This window comes from Anopheles bellator, chromosome 2, assembly GCF_943735745.2.
Source record: "Anopheles bellator chromosome 2, idAnoBellAS_SP24_06.2, whole genome shotgun sequence".
Lineage (NCBI taxonomy): Eukaryota > Metazoa > Arthropoda > Insecta > Diptera > Culicidae > Anopheles > Anopheles bellator.
The window spans coordinates 47,942,162-47,963,047 of record NC_071286.1 but is presented as its reverse complement, the minus strand read 5'-3'; the positions used below and the strand labels follow the sequence as shown (position 1 = coordinate 47,963,047).

Genomic DNA, 20,886 nt, shown 5'->3' with positions numbered 1-20,886 from the left:
ACCGCTCCGAGTTATGTAAATTTTATGCAAAACAGGCCATAGCGGTGCAACGTAGCGCGCGAGAGAAATCCGAAACCGCAAGGAGCTAGCTGGAGCAAGGTATTCGACAATAAACATGAAGCTAAATGAAAACAATAACAATTTAAGACACGAACACGTGAAGACGCCAAAGCAGAACTACCGTGCCAACTGCTGATGTGACCGGCCACGGCCACGTGTGTTGTGCCTGGTGAGAGTGTGAAGCGGGCGAAGAACAACATGAGCCATTAAACGAGGAAACGAAAGGTCATGCCAGAACCTCGGCCGTAGTCGCCTTTACCTAGGCCGCGCATGTTTCGTCCGTGTCCGCGTGGATGGGGTTCGCGAAAGTGAAACAATCAAACAAACGAGGCGAAGCCATTTGGAGAAAGTGATTCGCGATTTGCGCGCGCGAGCGCATTGCTGGCCCGAACTCGGCTGAGCTTCTGCAATCGGATTCTCCAGCAACTGTAACTTGGAGCCCCGGCGCGACGGCCCCCGCCGATCACTCCTCAAGACATAGTTCCGTGTTTATCAGGTTCACCAGTATCCTGGATCTGCTAAAGTTCGTGGTGTCGTGGATATCACACAAAACGACCGGACCGGACTAGGGTAATGAGCCTAGTCACCTTTATAGAGAGCGAAAGTCATCATCATCGTTGCTTAGATTTCTGGCATCAGCACCACGACACCTATCCCATCGTGTATCGCCGGCAGCAGCAGAATTAAAAAAAAGGAACGATCAATTACTGGGCAGTGAACCATGCAAAATGCACGAATCATGTGCATGGCCATTTTCCTGCTGATCGTTGGTTTCGTCGGCGCCGAAAACTTGTTATTCTCAGGTGAGATTATGATAACCCTACAGATTATGATAACCCTTATTTTTTACCTATGTTTCAATTTTGCATTGTTTCCCTTTGTCCAGTGATAGTTTTAGTGTTTTTAAATCGTGAGCTAGAATTTATCTACTCCGGACGGTCCGGGACGGGCAATATCAGCCCGTTAGAGGTGTACCGATTGATGGTGTGCTAATCGAACGCCAGCGATTAGTGTCGGGCGAGTATAAGCAGGGCATAAACTCGAAAGTTAATTATGCTTCCATGCGTTTACTAAGTCCAGGTGTCTCACAGTCCCCCGGTCGGGCTGAATCGACTAAATCATCGTTATCGTAATTCGAGCCCGTAATACAATGGTTAGCCGCTCGACCGCGCTCCCCGATGATCGCACTTCGCACGCATAATTAATAAAGCCATTATGTATTCGAAAGTCCCTGAGCCGGTGATAGTATCGTCGTTGATTCCGTGCTCCGTGCCGTGCTCGGGAACCAAGATCGATCGGGGAGAAAACAGGAAAGATGCACGGCAAAAATCGATCACACTCGCCGCGGACACACACGCTGGAACGCATGGTCAGCATATTAATTAAAATAAATTACCCAATCGCGTCAATGCGGCTGGGCACATTCACGGCACTCGATAAAAAAAACTCAACCCGAAGTGTTGCAATCACGTTCCGACCGTCCGACCGGCGGCCAGATCGAGGGGCCAGCCAGGGCACGATCGCAAACCCTATCCCGCGCAACAACGATGGGCTGAAAAGAAAGGAGGATATGAAATTATGCTTATGGCCGCGGCACAGCAACCGCGGCCAGGGTGGTAGGGCTCGGCCGAGGGTCGAGCGGCGGCGGTCCGCGATTATGTAAACGGTGTGTTGCTCCACAAAAGGTGGCCATTTAACATTTAACTTTCACTGATCCATCCTCTGCCCCAAGGGTGTTCTTTCTACATAGTCTTGCGGGGCGCTTCCACATCGCCGGGGGCACTCGCTCTCGTATGAAGCGGAAATTATATGCTTAATTTTGTGCCGAGCAGAAGAAATGTCCGCCACGCCACACCATTCGGCAAATTGACCCCTTTGTGATGTTTTTGGCTTTAAAATACTCTCGTTCACTCGTCGGGCAGGACATTAGATAAGCCGTCCCAGGGCACGCGGGTTATCCTCATAAAACCCCATGCTTAGCTGGTTACCCGGACCGGAAGTAGTTCGTTCGCAGTCGTCGTGCCTATGCAAATCACTAGCTGCTTATCTAGATGTCTAGCGACTGGCGCAGCGACGTCGCGTCATTCGCACCCAGCAGTCTCGCCGCGAATAAAATACGGGCATCGAAAGTGAAAACGGATTCCCCGCCCGGGGCCTGGGTTTGTTGAACGATTGATCGGAACGGATGCAGTTCCCACCGGCGGCGGTGTTATAATATCTCGTATGAGATCATCATCAGTTACATTCGGTGACGACCGTGTGCGACGGGAGAAAGGCGGTCCGAGGGCGCGTCGGGTGGGGTAAGTGTCGGCACTTGAACGAAGAGCCACTCAAGACCGAATCGATACGATCAATCGATGAGACGGCTCCGGCTCGTTTAGGGAAACGATGAATAATAAAGATGCATAACGCGCTCACTGCAGCAGTAATGATCTGTCTGGAGTACCGGCCGGTTGAAGTTGGAGCGATCCAACGAGTCGGCGCATGGCGTCTAATTTTCTTCAAACACGATCAATCAATCGTGGACGATCCGCGAGTCTGATTGGTTCATTATTTCGAGCACCGGAACACGGCACGTGCTCCGGTGGGTCTCAAAATCCGTTTAGGAACCGCTGTGCCACTTGTGCAGTTTGGAGTTGGCGGTGGTGGATTTCCAAACTCTCCGAGCGGTCGGTCACAGTTTTCACTCCGAGGAGGCCCCAGTGCGAACGGGAAATGCGAACATTATTTGATCCACTACATCCGCTCTAGTGGGTATGCTGTGTGGTACGAAAACAGTTTCTCTCGTTCACTTCCTGCTTGACGAGCCCTTGTAGCAAACCCGGCTTCGATGGTTCGGCCCCGAGAAGGTGGATGCAAATTATAACCATAGATGGATCTCCGATGTCCGCAGACCGGCGACGAGTGAAAAAAAGAGGTAAATCCACCGTCAGCAACACGACATCGGTCAGCAGTACGGTTAAAACTCTTGTTTTCTCTTCAGTTGGTCCCGAAGTGGGAAGAAAATCAAGGCCGTCGGCCGGTCGGTCGGTTCCGATTCACGCACAGCGGGCCGGTATTGTGCCAACGAATCGATTATGCTGTGAATAAAACAGCAATTTAATTCAATCGATTTGCTTTAAATTGGTGAAAGACAGATCGGCACAACGGGCACTTTTCGGGACTGCCAAAAACCTCACCGGGTGGTCCCGATTTAAAACGAACGAATTCGTCCAACGTGATTGCCATTTCTAGGTGACCGCCGGGGGAGGTAATTCTGTTTTTGCTGTGCCGGTGCTGTGTGCTTCATCGATCAGCTTTCAGCGCTCAGGAGCAGTCCCTCAGCAGGGCTGACTGATGGTTAGCCCCGAAACATGTTCATTTCGGAACACAAAATCAATGCTGTACTCCAACCCGTTGATCGGCAGCGTCGGTACAGTGTGTCAAACATGAAGTTTTACACCTTTTTGGCGTGTGGACATTGATGCGGGGATGTTCAATAAGTTTTGCGCTTCAACAAGTATTGCCGTGTGAGCGTTTTTCTTTTACAACGGAAAAAATCAAGTATAGTGCAGTGAGTGATTTTGTATTAAAAAGCCTTCAATTGGTACATTTGAAGGAGAGTTTCTGAATTTAAACGTGATCGTCTTCAAGGCTTGAAGACGATCCACGTTAAGGGCAGCCCAAACCAGCAACAATACCTGAAATCGTAGGAAAAATACATTGTATCGTATTGTAAAATATTCGAATAACTGAAAAAGATCTAGCAGAATCCTTGGGCATCTCATTGGGCAGTGGAAGCAATATTTTTCCTGAAGTATTGGATTTCAGAAAGCAATGTGCAAAATGGGCTGGTCATTCGCCAACAATGAAACTAGAGATTCACTAGGGATCAGACTTGTATCTTTCACCACGATCGTGAATCAAAACAAGAGGCTAAGGAATGGTCTGAACCTGGTTCTTCGGCTCCGAAACGAGTTCATGTCTAGAAATCGGCCAAGAAGGCGTTAGCAAACTGGTAAAAAAAAATTTAATATTGCTGTAACCGTTTATACCAGATGAAGAAAAGAATTCGTGAAAAAGGCCCGGTTTACAGAAAACTTTTTCACGTTGACAAAACGCCATAAATTAAATTTTTGGAACATCCACCATATTCGCCAGATTTGAGGCTTCCATCTGTTTCTAGATCTAACGAAATTCATGCGTGGAAGCGTTTTTCATCAAATGATGAGGATGAGGTCATGAGCAGGGTGACTATGCTGAATAATAAAATTATGTTTCTCTCATCGAACCGCAAAACTCATCGGACAGCCTGGTACCCAGCGACTCGCTGATTGCAGTCCCTGATGAGCGCGGCTAGCAAATCATATTTTTATAAGCCTCTAAACGTTTCAAACGATTATCATCCGGACTTTCCGGAGCTCGCCAAAAGAAAAAAATGGCCCACCAATGCAAAAGGGGGATGAAGCAAAACTTTGGCCACTTCATTTGCCGCTGCTGCTCCGCTGAAATCACGCTAACGAATCGCCAGCGCCCCGCGTGAAGCAATCCGAGGAGGAGCAGCAGCGGGCAGCTTTTACCGTAAACGGAAAAATACATCGGGTGGCGGAAAAGAAAAACACGTGTGTACAATATAGCGTGGCTCCTAACGAATGAAACAGTGGCGGCATTTCCGTTGAGCGCGCGATTTGCAGGAGACGTGCGCCCGCCGCCACCGTGTTACTGAACGCGGCGTACGAATCCTCCCCGAAAACAGGCGGCACTGCTAATGCGTGGCCGCGATCCGAGGCCGCCGATCGTCTGTTACGTTTTCCCTTGATGCTGTTTTGCATGGCTACCGTTCGCAGGCTACCATTAGCGTCCACCGGAGTTCGATTGCATAATAATATACGGCCACGGTGCCACAACTGCATCCTCCACCGATTCGCAGCGCCACTGATTCGACTCTTCACGATCGTTTGTGGGGAACCGTGCGGGTGTGCGGAGAAATTGCTATGTAACGACAAGTAATAAAACATTTCCAAATGAGCATCAAGGATGCTGGAGCGTACCGGGGAGCGCAAGGAGCGGTGCGCGACGGGACGGGTCGACGGTAGGAAGAAAGTGGTAAAGTGGAAATTGCAACAAGAAACGAGCCTGAACTGAAGCCATCGTCGGCATCGGCGTGAGAGGAACGGAGCGGATCTTGCTTGTAGCAAAAATTCACTTTTCCTTTCATCGGGAGCCATACCGTGGACCGGACTGGAGCATAGGCATAGTGTTGTACCCGTCCGGATGGCGAGCAGGTGAACACGACGCGCGACTAACGAGCCTCGCTCTGGGCCTAGGGAACGGGGAAGGTGGCTCCTAGCCTTTACAAAGCCATGGTAGCTAAACGTTGATTGCATTTGCAAAGGTAGCCTTTAACAGTCACGTCTCTGATTGCAGCGCGTACCTCGAACCGCAGCCGCCAAAGTCCTGTGTTGTCTTTCGTCGGGTCGTCTCACCGGAAGCAACCATGCATTCCCCACCAGTGGCACGGTTATTTAATACTACGGGAACGACCACGGTATGGCGAAAGGCCTAAGAAATATCATTAAATAACCCCGAGGCACTTGCTTTGAAACGTAGTTATTGTTTGTTGAGCAATCGCCGGAAGGAACGACACCGTCCAGTAGTGGTGCTTGAGGATAAACATCTACTCCTTGAGTACGAGTGGCTTAAATTGATTAGCGCTGGTGTCCGGCGTAAGACGAGGCCGAAGCCACCACATCCGGTAACAAAGCTATTGGTTGCCCCACAGGTTTTGTATAAACCGTTTTGAATTTAACACACTCTTTAACACACATCACATACGGCTTGTAATTTTCTTTGATTATTATTTGTCCTTGAAAATTCTTTCGATAGATTAGTCGGTAACTTGCCGGTGGGCCACACGAAGTGCAAATCGGAGCGTAAAAACGTCAAACCGTTTACGCTTCTTGTGGCTGGGTTAAAATATAAAACCGAAATGTCAAACGTTCGTGTTTTTGTGGTCCGAGAAAACAGAAATCGAAGAGAAATAAACTGATTTCTACATTTTTTTCTGTTTTTTAAATTTTGTTGCTATACCAGCAAATAAGAACTTACATTATCCTCTGTTTGTAAACAAAGCGTTTGCTAACAGTGTTTACGTATCCGCTGAGGCATAAACGTTTTGACAATTTGGCATTTATCAGAAATGTCAGATCGAGTGTTTGCACTCCGTGTGGCACCCCAGATAGAGTCGCAAATTGATAATTGACGATGTGTAAAATAATCTCGTTCGGGACGGAAGAATTTGAAACTTCAACTATCTTATCAAACTGACTGTAAAAATATCGCCCGCAGACATTCCGACCGCAAAACATGTTTAAAGGCATAACAAAGTTTTGGATTTTAATTAATTATTTTTTTCCTTATTCAGACTGCGGCATTCGAACATCCCGTCGTCAACCGCGAAGAGACTTCACCATGGCCGATTCGATCGGCAGCAATCACAGCCGCGTGCAGCAGCCGTTGGTCCGAAACGCCAAGATAATGCACGGGACCCCGACGATGGAAGGTCAGTATCCGTGGCAGGTGTCTCTGGAGTTGCTTCATCCATCGTACGGCTTCATCGGGCACTGGTGTGGTGGCGTACTAATTGATCGAAATTGGGTTCTCTCGGCCGCACACTGTATTCACAAGTAAGTATTCCTGTTCGTTTAATATTGACTCTACAAGGATTTCATCTCCGAGTGGGCCTCTAGTGATGCCTTAGGCGCGGTGATACTTCACGTTCAGTAGGAGGTTCGGGGCAGGACTTCGATTAAACACCAACAGAGAGCGAAAAACTGTCCCCAAGAGTAACCGCATTCAGAGCCTTTTGGGGCGGTGGTGGAACGGCAAAAAAAACACAGCCTAAAGGACACATGAGAAATTCAATGCTCACCCACCCTGTTTGCCGTGAGGGTGTGCCTTGTGAGCTTTGCCAAGGTTTCACTTGGAGCTGGCTAGCGAACTGACTTATCTACAGTATCGATTTATTCCCTATTCTTTTCTGCCAGTGACTTGTTCAATCTACCTCTGCCGGCCCTTTGGACGGCGGTGCTAGGCGAGCATGACCGGCAAGCGGAATCCGGATACGAGCAGCGCATTCCGGTGGACAAAATTATTCTGCACGAAAAGTACCACAACTTCAAGCACGACCTCGGTAAGCAGACGGATGCTCCGACACCCCGAACACAGCTCCCTGACGATTGCCCGTTTCGCACTCATTCCCATTTCTCATAACATCCTAGTGCTGCTGAAGTTAGCGCGGCCAGCAAACACGGCGCCGAACACGAGGGTTAGGAAGATATGTCTTCCCTTCGCTGACTTCAAGGTAAACAGTGTGGCCTTTGATCCGCGCCCGGAACAGCAGGAAAAACCAACACCACCCGGCCAACCGACCTATTTCTTCGAGCGTGAGACCAACGCAGAGGAAGATCCGATCAGATCATCGGTCCCTGATCGCGAATCGGAAGACTCGGAACAGTTTCCGGAATCGCTTCCATTTCGGGACGATAACTTTCTGAAGCGCTTAAAGAGTTCTTTCGAGCAGAACGCACCTACTGGCCGCACCACGAATCAGGCAAGAACGGCACGGTTCATGATAAATCAACTGGTAGCACGGAAGCTCCGGTCGAAGGGTCACCGGCACAATGGTGAAAACGAAAGCCCCGCGCAGGACATTACAGACCGAGATTTTCAGTCAAACGCGTCGAGCAGTTCCCGTCGTGTTTTCACAATTAGTACTGCGCGGACAGTGGACAGAAGTAGGTGGCGAACGCCGCCGCATGGCAGTAACGGTATGCGTTGGAACTTTCATCCACTGGCGGAAAAAATAGCCATCGACAGCGGCGATTCGGCCAGTCATCAGCACCGGCGATCCAGTATGAACAGCAAGTTCGGGAACAATAGACGGCGGAACGATAAATTTTCCCATGCGCCCGTCTACTATCGGAACGAACCGAACTATCGGACCGAGGACTTGCGTGAAGATATCGCGACGGCGGCCGGACTGGCGCCGGAGGCTGAGGCTGGCGCGTCGGCCGGTGCAATGCCCGATACGTCACAGTATGTCGACTGCTTGGCAACAGGTTGGGGAAAATCGACCATCGACGACGAATTGACCGATGTGTTGCTGCAAACGCGGGCTCCCATACAGGCCAGTAAAAAGTAATTACCACCACACAGCCACCCCGGGTTCGGACGGAGTGTATCTGTAGTAATTTACCATTTGTTTCGCCCATTTGCATTGGCCCTAGGTGCGAGGAAGCGTACGGTGATTTCATCAAACTGCACAGAGGACATCTTTGTGCCGGAAATTTAGACGGGGCCGGTGGAACGTGCGTGGTATGTATCGTTTATGTTCGTAGCTCAATCAACAGCCAAACTAGTAGACCTTACCCGATTGCGGACTCGCTTTCGGAGAACCGTGAACGAAGCGACAAATGAATAAACAAATTTGAGATGTAGCATGTTTGCATACATGACAAGTGGAGGGCTCCAACAATTAAATGTCGCCTTGTCTTCGGTCAAAATACTGACGTCAACTGAAAGTACTCTACCGTAGAGTGTTGATTGCTTAGAAGTTATTTGCTAATTGCACTTTTGGATGTTGTTATTTCAACGTTTTTTTTAAAATTCTTTTATATTTAGGGAGATTCCGGAGGACCGTTGCAGTGTCGCATCAGTAAACGTGGACCGTGGATTTTGGTTGGCATTACTTCATTTGGATCAGGATGTGCGTTTAAAAACTATCCCGATGTGTACACGAAAATTTCCTTCTACCGCCAGTGGATAGCAGAAACTATACGCAATAATTGACGAACGCTTCCGATGGCACAAACCAGTGACCATAGCTTCCGCCATAATTAATACAAAAAGAAAAACTTCCACGTGCGAGCAGCAGAGGCCGCGAAACCACATATTGTGATATTACTTTAGCTTATAGCGTAAAGATTAGTTATATTCCTTCTATGGCACAAAATACAACGACTACACAGCGCTAGAAGAAACCGTTGGAAAAATGTATTAATTTTTCACTAGTACATGGCGATGCAGGATTTTGTGTTGTTCGGTTCGGTTCGGTTCGGTTCGGTTCGGTTAATTTTCCTGCTTCTTCTACTTTTAATTTAGCATTTGCATTTCGTTTCATGCATTTTCCACCACTTTTCCATCAGGTATTTCTCGTTATATTTGCTACATCTGTTGTTGACTTGCATTAAGACAAACGGAGAGTAATTGAAGTTCAAATTGGTTTTGTATTGACCCTATCACAAAATCACCTATCACCGACGAATAGTGTAAAGTTACAAACGATTGATGTGGATGAATAGAATACAAATACAAATCGGCCAAATGACTAAAACTGCTTTTGTTATTTTATGTCCAATGCAATGAATGGGAAAGAACAATTCAATTTTATTTTGAATAGACAGGCACCGTTTCTTACGTAGGAATATATATGATTTTCTGAAGAACGACTTTTAGATATTAAAAAGTCAAGCAAAAAGAGTATATTAAATTTTGAGATTCCCACAGTTTTTTTTGTGTGGAAATGTTACATAAGACCAACGCAACTCAGTAAGGTTAATGAATGTTAAGTACAAACCGTACAGATCGAAATAATGAATTAGTATGTACTTCGAAATATGATCGAAATAATGAATTAGTAAATATGCTTCAACATCGATGTTACTTAGGATATCTTGCGTAAGTGTTACACATTTCATACAAACCTATTCGTAAGATTATAGTTTATGCTTTGGTGAGACTTTCGCAAGTTTCAAGTTCAGTCGTACTAAAATTGTAGGGGTATTTGAATTTATCCATAGAAGGGCATAGAATGTAGCTCTTGTTGTTTCTTTGCGAAAATCCTCAGTAGATCTGTAGCAAAATAAAGTTGTACATTTCTCCATAGTCTTGTAGTATGCACCAACACACTTTCAAATATTATTTTTAGTACTCTGAATCGATTACACCAAGAGTGTTATATTTCACTAATTACCATTGATTCTCCCAGAACATCTTATGACTGCCGTAAATTACTTGTACCTTAAATGTCCAGCGACGAGTTAAAATTAGTTTAACAGTTCGCGTCAATATTATATTTGCTGAAACCTGAAAAGGTGTCTTTACGTCTACGTATTCAACAAAATATCACAATGAAATAATTGTAACGAGTGTCTTTCAGCACTGGTTTAATGTCTTCCTCCCTATCTGTGTATAGATAATTATTCTATAAGAATAATCAAATCAGTTCGAAAGTTCCCGCTCTGGTCACCGTGTAGCGGAAAGATGCTCTAACCAACGAAATAAGTTAGCCGTAGTGTATCGTGGCGATTAGATGATTAGATTCACGCATAGTTCTCTATCAGGAGCGGCTCCCGACGGATTGGCTCGCCTTCTCCATACTTTTCTAACTCCTTTCGTAGCGGGTAAGGTATCATGTTGACCGTTGAATACCGGATCGATTTTCGCGGATCGTATTCGAAAGTGGTGGCTTGCGCGGAGCAGAGCAACACTAACGCTGCCGTGGCCAGTAGCGAAGCCCCCAGTAGCGCTAGCAAGCACACGAAACCTGTCTGCAAGTACGGCGCAATCCCGAACAGAAGATTAAGCAGCAAAATCAGTTCCGGCGTGAGCTTTTCCAGCGACTGCAACGAAAGTCAAAATGAAAAAAGCTTTAGGAGTGTAGGCGATAAAGTATACAAGTCACAAGCGTACAAGCTAACCGATGGCTCTCAAATTTAAAACTTTATTTGCAAAACGGTTTTGATATCTGGCAAAGGATTTCACCTCAAAACAAAACAGGATGTAGCGTTTGAGGAGGATTAAGCATGCGGTTCCGCATGATCAGAACGAAAGAAAGCAGGCAAACAGTAAAACCACAAGGGAAATGCTGCTCGCAAGTTACAAAAGGAAGCCAAAGATGAAAATACAGGTCATTGGAAGAATTCTAAACATAAAAGATCTTGGGAAAGTCTCAAAGCTACTACAACTTGGTCAAACGATGCAACTGATCCGTTTGAAAAAAGTTTGGAATAAAAAAACAGTCACAATGCCACAAAATGAAACACACAAACACCGTGACTCTTTTGCTTGAAAAAAGGCAATCACTTGATGGAAAATCGGTCCGAGAAAGAATTGGGAATTACTTTCTCATGCGGTCAACATACCAGACTTGGGTCTTTTCAAATATAACAATTTAAAAAAAAATTATGACAAATTCATAGAGATTCAGCAGTTATCGATGGCACATACTTTGTATAATGTAGGATGTTTCATTTTAATGTAATCAATTTGTGTTTCCTATGAAAAAGGTACCGTTTCATTCTTGTGGATAATAAAAATCTAATAAAAAAAAATTATATGATGAAACTTGAAGCTTACCATTTCTGCCCATATCAGTGGGATGACAGTATTATGGAACGGTTTCAACTCGGAATTGAAGCTAATGTTCGATAATAGGCTGATTTGAACGCGAATGTTTGCCTGCATGGGAATACCGAGTTGCTGTAAGGCAACGGGCAGAAAACGGGAATTAATCGGCGATCTTGATACAACACTTGCATTGCATCACTACGAATGTTCAATCACGTACCGGTTGCATAATGATAACAGCATCGTGCTTTTCTTTGTTTGGGTTTAGGCCGTCAATCGCCCGCGCGAGAGATGGATCACCTTTGTAGAAATGGGGTAGTGATACTGCGACCGGAATGTCTAAAAAAACATTGGCTCAGAGAATTAGCAAACCTTGCAATGGCGCTCGGTCAGATTGAATACTTACTGTACCAGCAGGGACTCAAATCTCCCAGGCCCTTTGGGAGACACTTGTTGTTCCGACAGTAGCATGATGTGTACGGATCGTCGAGAGAGCTTTCGAACGCATTCTCTTGTATGGAGAACCAATACGCTTTAATACCGTCCACTTCGCCCTCTCTTTCAAACCCAATCGGCAGTGTCCGGCAAAACGCTTTGCGGTACACTTTGAAGACTTCGTTTTTGGAAATGTTTCGCGGAAAAACGGAGCCATCGTACGATCCTTGCAGTGTGTTACATGGAGTGTTTCTGTAAGTGAACGAACGCATGCTTAACGAATTTGCTAAAACTAACGTTCGAGACAATGAAAGTACCTTTTATCGGCATCCCAATGGTCTTTCGAAACATAACCCCAATGGGACAGTCCCGGTGATCCGTTCCACAAATCGATCGAGTAATCTCTGATCGGCTCGTCCGCGTCGGCATTGGACACTGCATCCTGATAGTAGTCCTCATGTAGATTAAGTGGGTGATCGTCGCCTGTTTCGGCATCAAAGCTGTCGTCTTTGGCCAGTTGCTGACTTCGTACTGATTCAGGTAGGTTTATCGTAACAGTATCTAAGCCGTCGTCAAACATCTACGATCAAGAGACGCGAGTAGAAGAACGCACGTCAGTTTTGTTAAACTAATATTGCGCTAATCCAATAAGTCACAAACATACCCGATCCAATATGCCTAGCTTTTGAAAATGGATGATGTCTGGCAGGAGAGTGGAAGCAATTTTCACCAACGGATCATCGTACCCCCAGAGAAGGTCATGTGTGGTAATGTTCAAGATCGGTGGCATTCCGAGGGGCCGTAGCGCCGCGGCTACGGCAAGGGCAGCAAACGTGGACATCCTGTAAGCGGCACTCGACACCCCGAGCAGGGCAATGTTGGGTATCATGATGCGATCCTCCTTCGGATCACCAACCGAACGCTCAGGAACGAAAACCTGCCGCCGCACTGGCACGAAGCTGAGGGTCCCATTCGGGTTGAAGGTTGAGTTACGGTGTTCCAAAAACTCCTGGTACACGTATGGGCCGATTTCCTGCAACCGCAGCCGCTCCTCTCCTCGCATAAACGCCTCAGGGTTGCTCACGTTGAACACGTAAATACTGATGAACACCTCCAGCGGCGGTTTCTTCCACAGACGATTGAGGAAGGACCCTTCGTACATGGACAGTTTCTGTAAATGGCACAACGTCGAACAGAAACAAAATAAGTTGCCGTTGGAAGCCGTTTAGCTCACGTGTGACTCGCGGATCAACGATGGTACCTACATCTTCCACAATAACCTCGGTGGGATCAATCACGATGATTGCGTATGCCAGTGTAATAAACAGTACCCCGAGACAGCAAAGCCTAATAACTCCTTCCGAAGACAATTGCAAAAAAAACAGTCAATGAGAGAGAAGATTAATTCCAAGTTGTCAATTGTGCAAAGAAAAAAAAACACAAGCAAATACACTAAACCCTTTCCAAAAGCAAAACAAATCAGTCATCAGCAAACACTTGCGAGAGGCACACAGTCAATGCCATGAGCCGCAGGGACTTGTCCCGCAGGGCGTCGTCGATCGAGTTTAACGCCCCTAAACGACTCAGCCTACCGAATCAACGCACTTATGTGGCGGTGATCTTGGTCACGATCCAACAACGTGTCAGCGTGTCACGCACTAGTGGCAACCACCGAAGTTCATGCACTCGTAACCTCGAGACCCGCGTAAAGACTCGGACCGGTGGAACATAAGTGCAGGAGGCCATCTCGGACTCGGAAGATACAAGCCGACCAGAACCCGTTACGTCAGGCGTTCCGTGCCGGGGCCATCCAGCTTACCCGCTCACACTCTTTCCGTCTCCGCAGAAAGCGTGTTACTTGCACTTTCATTTGTTTGTAAACAAAAAACCGTCCCTCGGAGCTCTCTCCTCTCGTCCGGATCTTTTCTCCGGATCGTGCTCCGGTGCTGAGAAAAGCAGTGTCAGTGGCGGCGGGCGAGGTGTGACTCACAAACCTGTTCACGTGATCTTGAACGGTCGATATTGGAACAACCCAACATGCTCCGCGCTTACTGAGAGGACACAAAATCATGCTGAATGATCGTTGTAACAACAGCATCGCTTGTCGGTTCACCGCACCGTCTGGCCGTCTGGCTGTTGTCAGGCGATATTTTTGGAGAGAATCCGTGAACCCGCTGAGACAATAGTAAAAGTTCAATGTCAACGGGCACAGCCGAGCGGCAACGAGTTATGAAACAAGTTAGGATAGCTCCGTCTGCCGCGCTGCGGTCCCTGTTTTGTGATCAATTCGTCGTTCTTTGGCCACTGATGCTTTCTACGCTAAAAATTCGCAAACCAACTTAAGGCACTTGTCAAATTTTTATATTATTTTCGCAACCTAACCACAGGAACAAAACATATGACTACTTGCATGAAGTGTCTACTACTTTCTCTCCATCTGCCATCTCCTTTCTGCCCATCTGCTTCAAACGCATCAATTGTTGTCGATAGCCGTATCCATCAATCATTTCATTGACTCATAATGCACCACACCTTTCATATCCCACCTTAAACCTTTGCACAATGAATATTTCACTTTGGTTGCGATGGACCTAATTCGCCATCCTTTTCCATCTTTATTTGAGGATTATCGTAACAAATCCACTTTTCTTCATCATCATCCATTAGAATACGATAGCTTTCGGTGACACTTTTCTTCATATTGAACTAATGAAGAAGTACTCCTCGCAAAAGCACTTTACCAGGTACAAAGCTCGACACTTGCAGATGCTTAAAATAATTTTGCACCTTATAAAAACCCATACTGCGTTAGATAACAGTAGCTGACGAACACATATTTCGTAACAAAATATGGTAATTTTAGTGAGTAAACGCAGCGACTGTAAAACCCGCATGAATTAATTCCCAATAGAATGTACAGTTCATCATCGATTCATCTTTTAAACGTAATAGTTGTCCATAGTTACGACGCGTTGTCCTTACTTCCGCTCGTGGAACTGAAAAACAGTATTTGTGCAACTAATAAATAGTTTGCGGTCACGATGCAGATCACACCACTAAGTAATCAGGCGACTTCCGTAACGCGTGTCGTAAGCTGCTAATCATAGGCGACACCGGGGCACACTTGCCTCGCTGACCGATCACTACCTCAAGCTTGAATCGATTGATTTAAGGAATTTTTCTCAATGAACCACTAAGCTTACGTTACCCCCACCCCCACGCCAGGTCTGCCGGGAGCAAACAGGGCTAACCTTTGCCACGGGCAACACGTTGTCGCAGCCTAGTATAGCACGTGAATCTTACCCTGTAATTGAACTCGCGAATGATTAGAACTTAGTGGGTCATTTAAAGCCGTCGGTGTTGTTGTCCTTCTGTCCATCGATCGGACAGCAGGAAATCAGGGACGCTGAGCACACGTTGCTCCCATAAACCGGTTACTTTCACGCCACTGGGTAGACCACAAGTAACAATCGCCCGCGTTCCCCTTCCTGGAACATTGTTTCGCCGCACACAATCGCCGGTCAACATGCGGCAACAAAGCGGCTGGAACCATAACTGCCCGTTTAATTGGTGGTGTATGATCAGTATTCACACGAAAGAGCGTATGGGTCATGATGGGGAAAAAAGCAATCGCTTTACGGTGACACTGGTCGATGAAATGATCGGGGTCCAGCAAGTTTGCTCGGGGCAGGAAGTCAAGGATAAGACGACACTCGGCTGTTTCATAAAGCGGTGATTATACTATGGGAATCCTACGAGCTGCGCAGTGCAACTGCCATAGACTAATCCGATCCGATCCGGGAAGCGAGCAGCACGTGTTCGAGCGAAAGCGTCATATTCTATTCTAGGTATTCTTCAACCGACAGAAGAAAGCCAAGTCAATCGCCTCACCCAGTTCGCCCAAGAGATGTCACCATTTATTATTTTTTTCCGTTTGCCGGGAAGGAAATCTATAGATTTTCGGAGCATCCAAACCGTACGCCCACGGGCTGGTAGCACGATTTCGCGTGGCTCATTGCCATCTGTCGTTCAAAAAGTTGGTGATGTTGAACCATGGCAAACATTTTGTCTCTCGTTCGCCTCCTCGGGTGAAGGTCAAATGTGTCCGCCCGTGCTTTGATTCATCTTTGCAAGGATATTTCCGTTAAAAGGCCAATTTGGAAATTTTTGCATAATCTGGTTTTGGGCTCTGTTCATTCAGCTTTCGAAGACGAAAATATTCAAAATTTGGCAGCAAAAATCGTCAAGAGAGAAGTCTCGTTTTACCAGCACGTCGCGCATAATTTAGGTAGATTTATGCTCCATCGCCTCGCAACTTAAGCAACCAGTTGTAGAAAACAAGTTCTGCGAAACAAGTCATATACCTTTTTATTTCTGTTTCATGTTACATTGCACATTCGGCCAGCAGCATCCAAATAAAGCCAATATTTATCATATTAAACTAATATCATATGCAATGATCAAAGTGATAATAGCCCTACTGTTCGTAATATGACAGACAGCTTCAGTTCATTTCGAACGAATTGCTTAGTTTTGTTTCGATTTTATTTGTACATTTGCTTACGTTCGTAAGCCTTTTTCAAATGTTTACCTTCGTGTCCGCTGTTGAAAACTTTGCACGTGTTTTTTGCACAGTCTACATTGCAGAAATAAAAACCTGCAAAACCGCAACAGAATGATCGCACTGCTGAAAAATAATCAACAACTTTCGGTCGAATTGTAATCTTTTGTCTGGTTGACAACATTTCTGTCGCATCGAATGATTGAATTTTAATTACTCATCATTATTTGATCATTTTATCATCATCATTACTGATTTTACTTTACTTTGCATGCCTTTGCTTTGCTTATTATCGCAGCAAAAGGATTTTCCGGATCAGAACATCCAAAGTAAAAAAAAGCAAAATCAGTTGAAAACATTTGTCTACTGTTATAAAATGAGGGAATTCTTATCCGCTAAATTCGAAATTAAAGTACAAACCGATCCTTGTGAAATTTAAGGAAGGATTGGATTGAAATTGGTTCAAACTTCGCTACTTACAGGAAGTATCGCAGAGTACGCGATCAATGATCCGATGCACTGGCAAGCTGGCAACATAACGACTAACGGCAGTATTTCGAGGTTTCGTGGACTTGACGGCCTTCAAAGGTTGCCCGCAGAAGAAGAAATATCACTTTTACTACGATCTTTTCTCGAGCACTGCGTGTTTCCGATCGGATCCAGTACAGCTGAATACCTTCAACACATTACGATAAGTACTGACAGCGTCACTGCTCGACCTAGGCAGAGTGCAACATTGCATGTGAGAGCACTACAAGGACCCAGAGCACGTTTCAAGGTCCTTGCAACGGCATGTTGGTGTGTATGTGTTACTACGCGGCAGTCAAGCCGACAGTTGCCTTTGGACCAGCACTGCTTTCGTCACACGGCAATGATGGATCGGCTCAGCTACCTTCGGCCACAATAGATTGATCCTAGTGGGCCCAACTAAACCCTGTTCTGCATACCACTAGATGGCAACAAGTGCTTTTATCGCATTTCTAAATTTCCTAGTAACATTATCTAGCGATCGTCCCGCTCTCACGAATCAATAGCCGTATAATGAACATCATCAACCTGCAAGATCAGCAAGGCCAAGAGTGATTGAGGTACGGAGCATACCCGACAAAGACAGTGATTATAGAGCCCTTCACTAGTTGGCACATCTCGCCATTGCTGCTTGCATTACTAAACATTGCATTTCGTTAACATTTGACCGCTATTAAAATTGTGAATACGCCACGTGGATGCATGTCAGAACGCGTGACCGTATGGCTTCACACGCGGGTCTTAAGATTCAATGCAAAGTCTCATGAGATTCTCGAGCATGGCAAGGTTAGGGCAGGTATGGTAAGAGGTCAAAGCTAAAACGACAGTGATAAACTCGTGCGATCAACATCCGGATCGTCCCACATTATACCCGGGTCATTATCATCATAGCATTTTTTCTTACACTGCCCGCTAGCTTTTAAACTCGAGAACTACCTATTTCATCACAATTCACATTGAGAGAGTGGCTTTCGGTCTTGAAATGTATGCTTTTACAACGCGCACTAAGTGATCTTTAAATACTGCACGTCAGGACAAACCGTAGGCAATTTAACCAACAAATTTAAACGTTTACAAATTACAAAAAACACACTTAGTTTAAATCTACTTACTCTTCCTTCTCGCGGCCAATGGAAAACTCGGTGTGGTAGTCATTGTGCGTGAATGGATGGACGGTTTGCTTGTAGCGAATTTTTTCAACCAAAGCAGAAGATCTCGTTCCGTTTTCCGCACAATAGTTTGCCAAAGTTCAGCACAAACGACGGCGTCTGTGTGCAAATCTGTGATCGATAACCAGACAATAGGAAGAAATTTAGCCGGCCAGTTTTATGAATTATTCATTGAAGGTAGATGTTTTCTTAAGCCATCGAGCAACTTTGTCAGATAATTTTATTTAAACTGTCGCGGCATAAACAATCGCCTAACAATCGTTGGCGAGCAGTATGAATTGAATAATGAAATGAACATATGAATAATTACCAGAAGCAATTATCATTTTTAAAAAAGCAATTGACCGGCAATCGTTGTTTGATATAATTCTAAAAAAATGCGAAACTTTCTCCAAGAATATATGCCTTTTATCTTGCGTCGCTGTTCAGTTTCACTTTCTCTATGGAAATTTGTTCCATGATTCAACGATTGTTATACAAATTTTGTAAAGTTTTAAATACTGCACGCCATTCGTCAAAATTTTGAAGAAGTAAAACTTTGTTGATTTTTTATTTCAGTTTTCTTTAACACTAAAACGAATTGGTCATTCTTGGATGGCACAATAAACTCCACACTTCAGTCTCACCTTTTCCGACTTCCTACAATATGTTCACAGCCAAAAAGCACTAGAACCGAATAAATTACCTGGTAATTGCTTTAAAATACGTTATGCCTACAGTCGAACGCAAGCTTTATCACGTATACGCTATTCGCTTCCCAAAGTTTCATTTGCTGGTTGATTCTTAGTCGATTTCTTCAACGTTAACGTTCACGAATTTAAAAGCAACCGTTGCCAATTGAAGCACAAATTCACATCATACAGCCTGGCCACTATCACGAAAACGTATTACTAAAAAATGAAACTTTTGCATCCAGCTTCTGTCCGAGCCACCGTTTCGAGAAAGAGTTCGCCGAGCGAACGGCGAGAGATCTTACTCACCAGAAGGTGATAGTGCAAATAGGACTAGAGCAGACGGGGTTCTGTTCTTTATATAAGCTACCACCGAATCACTACCACGATCGCATGGTAGAAAATACTCTCCACATGTCAGGCAACACACTAGTGCACACGCTTGTTGGTATTTTCAAGAGATCTTGCTTATACAGCATGATGCTTCTCGCGAGCGGGAGAAGTATGTGGCCGATTTGGAGCACGAAGATTTAAACGAGTGTGTAAGAAGCGCACGCACAAGAGAGCATGCAGAACTGGTAGTCGATCAATTTACTTTTCATGTTTTAGAAGCTGCTTTTGTTTAAAACGCGACCAGCACGTTAGTTACAATTTAGTTTTACAATGGATGTAGCAAAATAATATGAAGAATATCAAATAGTGTCACGATCAATGTCCTTCGGTGGCATTCGTACTAATAAGCTAAGGGCCCCTATGGATTTACATCAGATTCAGACTATTTTCTGCAGTGATGGGTTTGTTAACTTTGTTTTAAACAAGAATAGTAAACATCAGTAAACTACACCAGGAGACATTCCGAATTCTATTACTGAATTCGCCAAAAAAGGGTGTTAATTGAAAACTTTATGTTCTGTTTCAAACTGAACTGAAGGGTTTACTGAGGTATTTGAGATATTTTATTTAAAACATAAAACCTATACTAATACAGGTATTTGTGATATTTTTTACAAAAACATAGTTCTACTAACATCCCTTTTTAGGCGAATTTAAAAATATTGTCACTGTTGTAAAGGACCCCTCATATTGATATCATCTTTTTGTCAAGTTCTACCTCTGCAATGTTATCTCCTTATCGCAAAAGGATATTCATACAATATCCTTACTACACTAGTATGTTATTCCTCTTTGGTCCATATTTTTCTATTTAGTTATTATTTTACCATTATGAATGGTGTTTGTAGAATTTCCAAATCATTTTCAGAACCGTCGGCTAGTGCATGAATACATCAAACAGCTATGCAAAATAATAAGAAGGTGTTTTTTTATCAGCATTGAAAAAGATCATCGGCGACACTTGATCGCTGATCGCCGACGTGGCCCGTCGTAGTGGTGAATAAGCGCCCCCAAACACATTGTAATGTGTAACGCTAACGTAAAACCGTCGATCATGAGCATCGGTCACCCCAACAGCAGAAGGGCCGCCCGGTGCCGAAGTGATTTACTAAGTGCTACTGCGGTTGTAGTTCTGCTGCAGTTAGTAAGCTACGTGCGCGCCTACAGAGCACTACGCACACTCAAAGCGATCGGCTACCGGACCTAGCGTCCGTCCGGTGGCGCATGGGCACCTATTGCATAATTGCTCGCATGTCTCCTTACTCTCGATTTACGAGCGCCGGAGACCGTGAAAATAGTAAATGAAGATCAAAGTCGTCCAGTTTTCGATCCGAACGTGGGATCAAGTTTGCAGCCTGGCGGTTGCGGTTGCAACGATGGAGTCATACTGTCGTAGCATCGTGCGCCACAGTCAAGCCTACGATCGAGATGTTCGAACGGCGCACTTGACACCGGGGTTACTGCTGGATAACGACGCCGACACATGCACCGGAATGCGGATGGTGTGGCCAGCACCACCGAAGTCCTTACGCTGATCGGATCCAATCGGTTACGCACACTTTGCAATGGTCCGTTCCGTTTTGGCTGCATATTCGATGCTGAGAAGCAAGCAAAACGGAACGAAAGAAAGATGCCGACCAAGGGTTTCGAAAATCGCCAAGTTCACGAGATCATTGACGTA

At 45.3% G+C, this 20,886-nt stretch overlaps 2 protein-coding genes across 2 annotated transcripts; one reads left to right on the top strand and one right to left on the bottom strand.

Moving 5' to 3' along the window:
• Positions 1 to 781: 781 nt before the first annotated feature.
• On the top strand, positions 782 to 8,889 carry LOC131211022 (uncharacterized). Its single transcript, XM_058204359.1, has 6 exons — positions 782 to 863; positions 6,464 to 6,725; positions 7,086 to 7,231; positions 7,320 to 8,238; positions 8,328 to 8,415; positions 8,722 to 8,889. The coding sequence occupies exons 1-6, from the start codon at positions 782 to 784 to the stop codon at positions 8,887 to 8,889; spliced, it is 1,665 nt and encodes a 554-aa protein (XP_058060342.1).
• A 1,189-nt stretch (positions 8,890 to 10,078) lies between these two features.
• LOC131209555 (scavenger receptor class B member 1) lies at positions 10,079 to 18,904 on the bottom strand. The gene is made up of 9 exons (XM_058202648.1): positions 18,827 to 18,904; positions 18,085 to 18,252; positions 13,149 to 13,240; positions 12,548 to 13,054; positions 12,201 to 12,463; positions 11,855 to 12,135; positions 11,669 to 11,787; positions 11,458 to 11,580; positions 10,079 to 10,721 (listed from the first exon to the last, which is right to left on the bottom strand). Exons 2-9 carry the CDS (start codon positions 18,125 to 18,127, stop codon positions 10,422 to 10,424), a joined length of 1,728 nt encoding a protein of 575 aa, XP_058058631.1. The 5' UTR covers positions 18,128 to 18,252; positions 18,827 to 18,904; the 3' UTR covers positions 10,079 to 10,421.
• Positions 18,905 to 20,886: the final 1,982 nt, after the last annotated feature.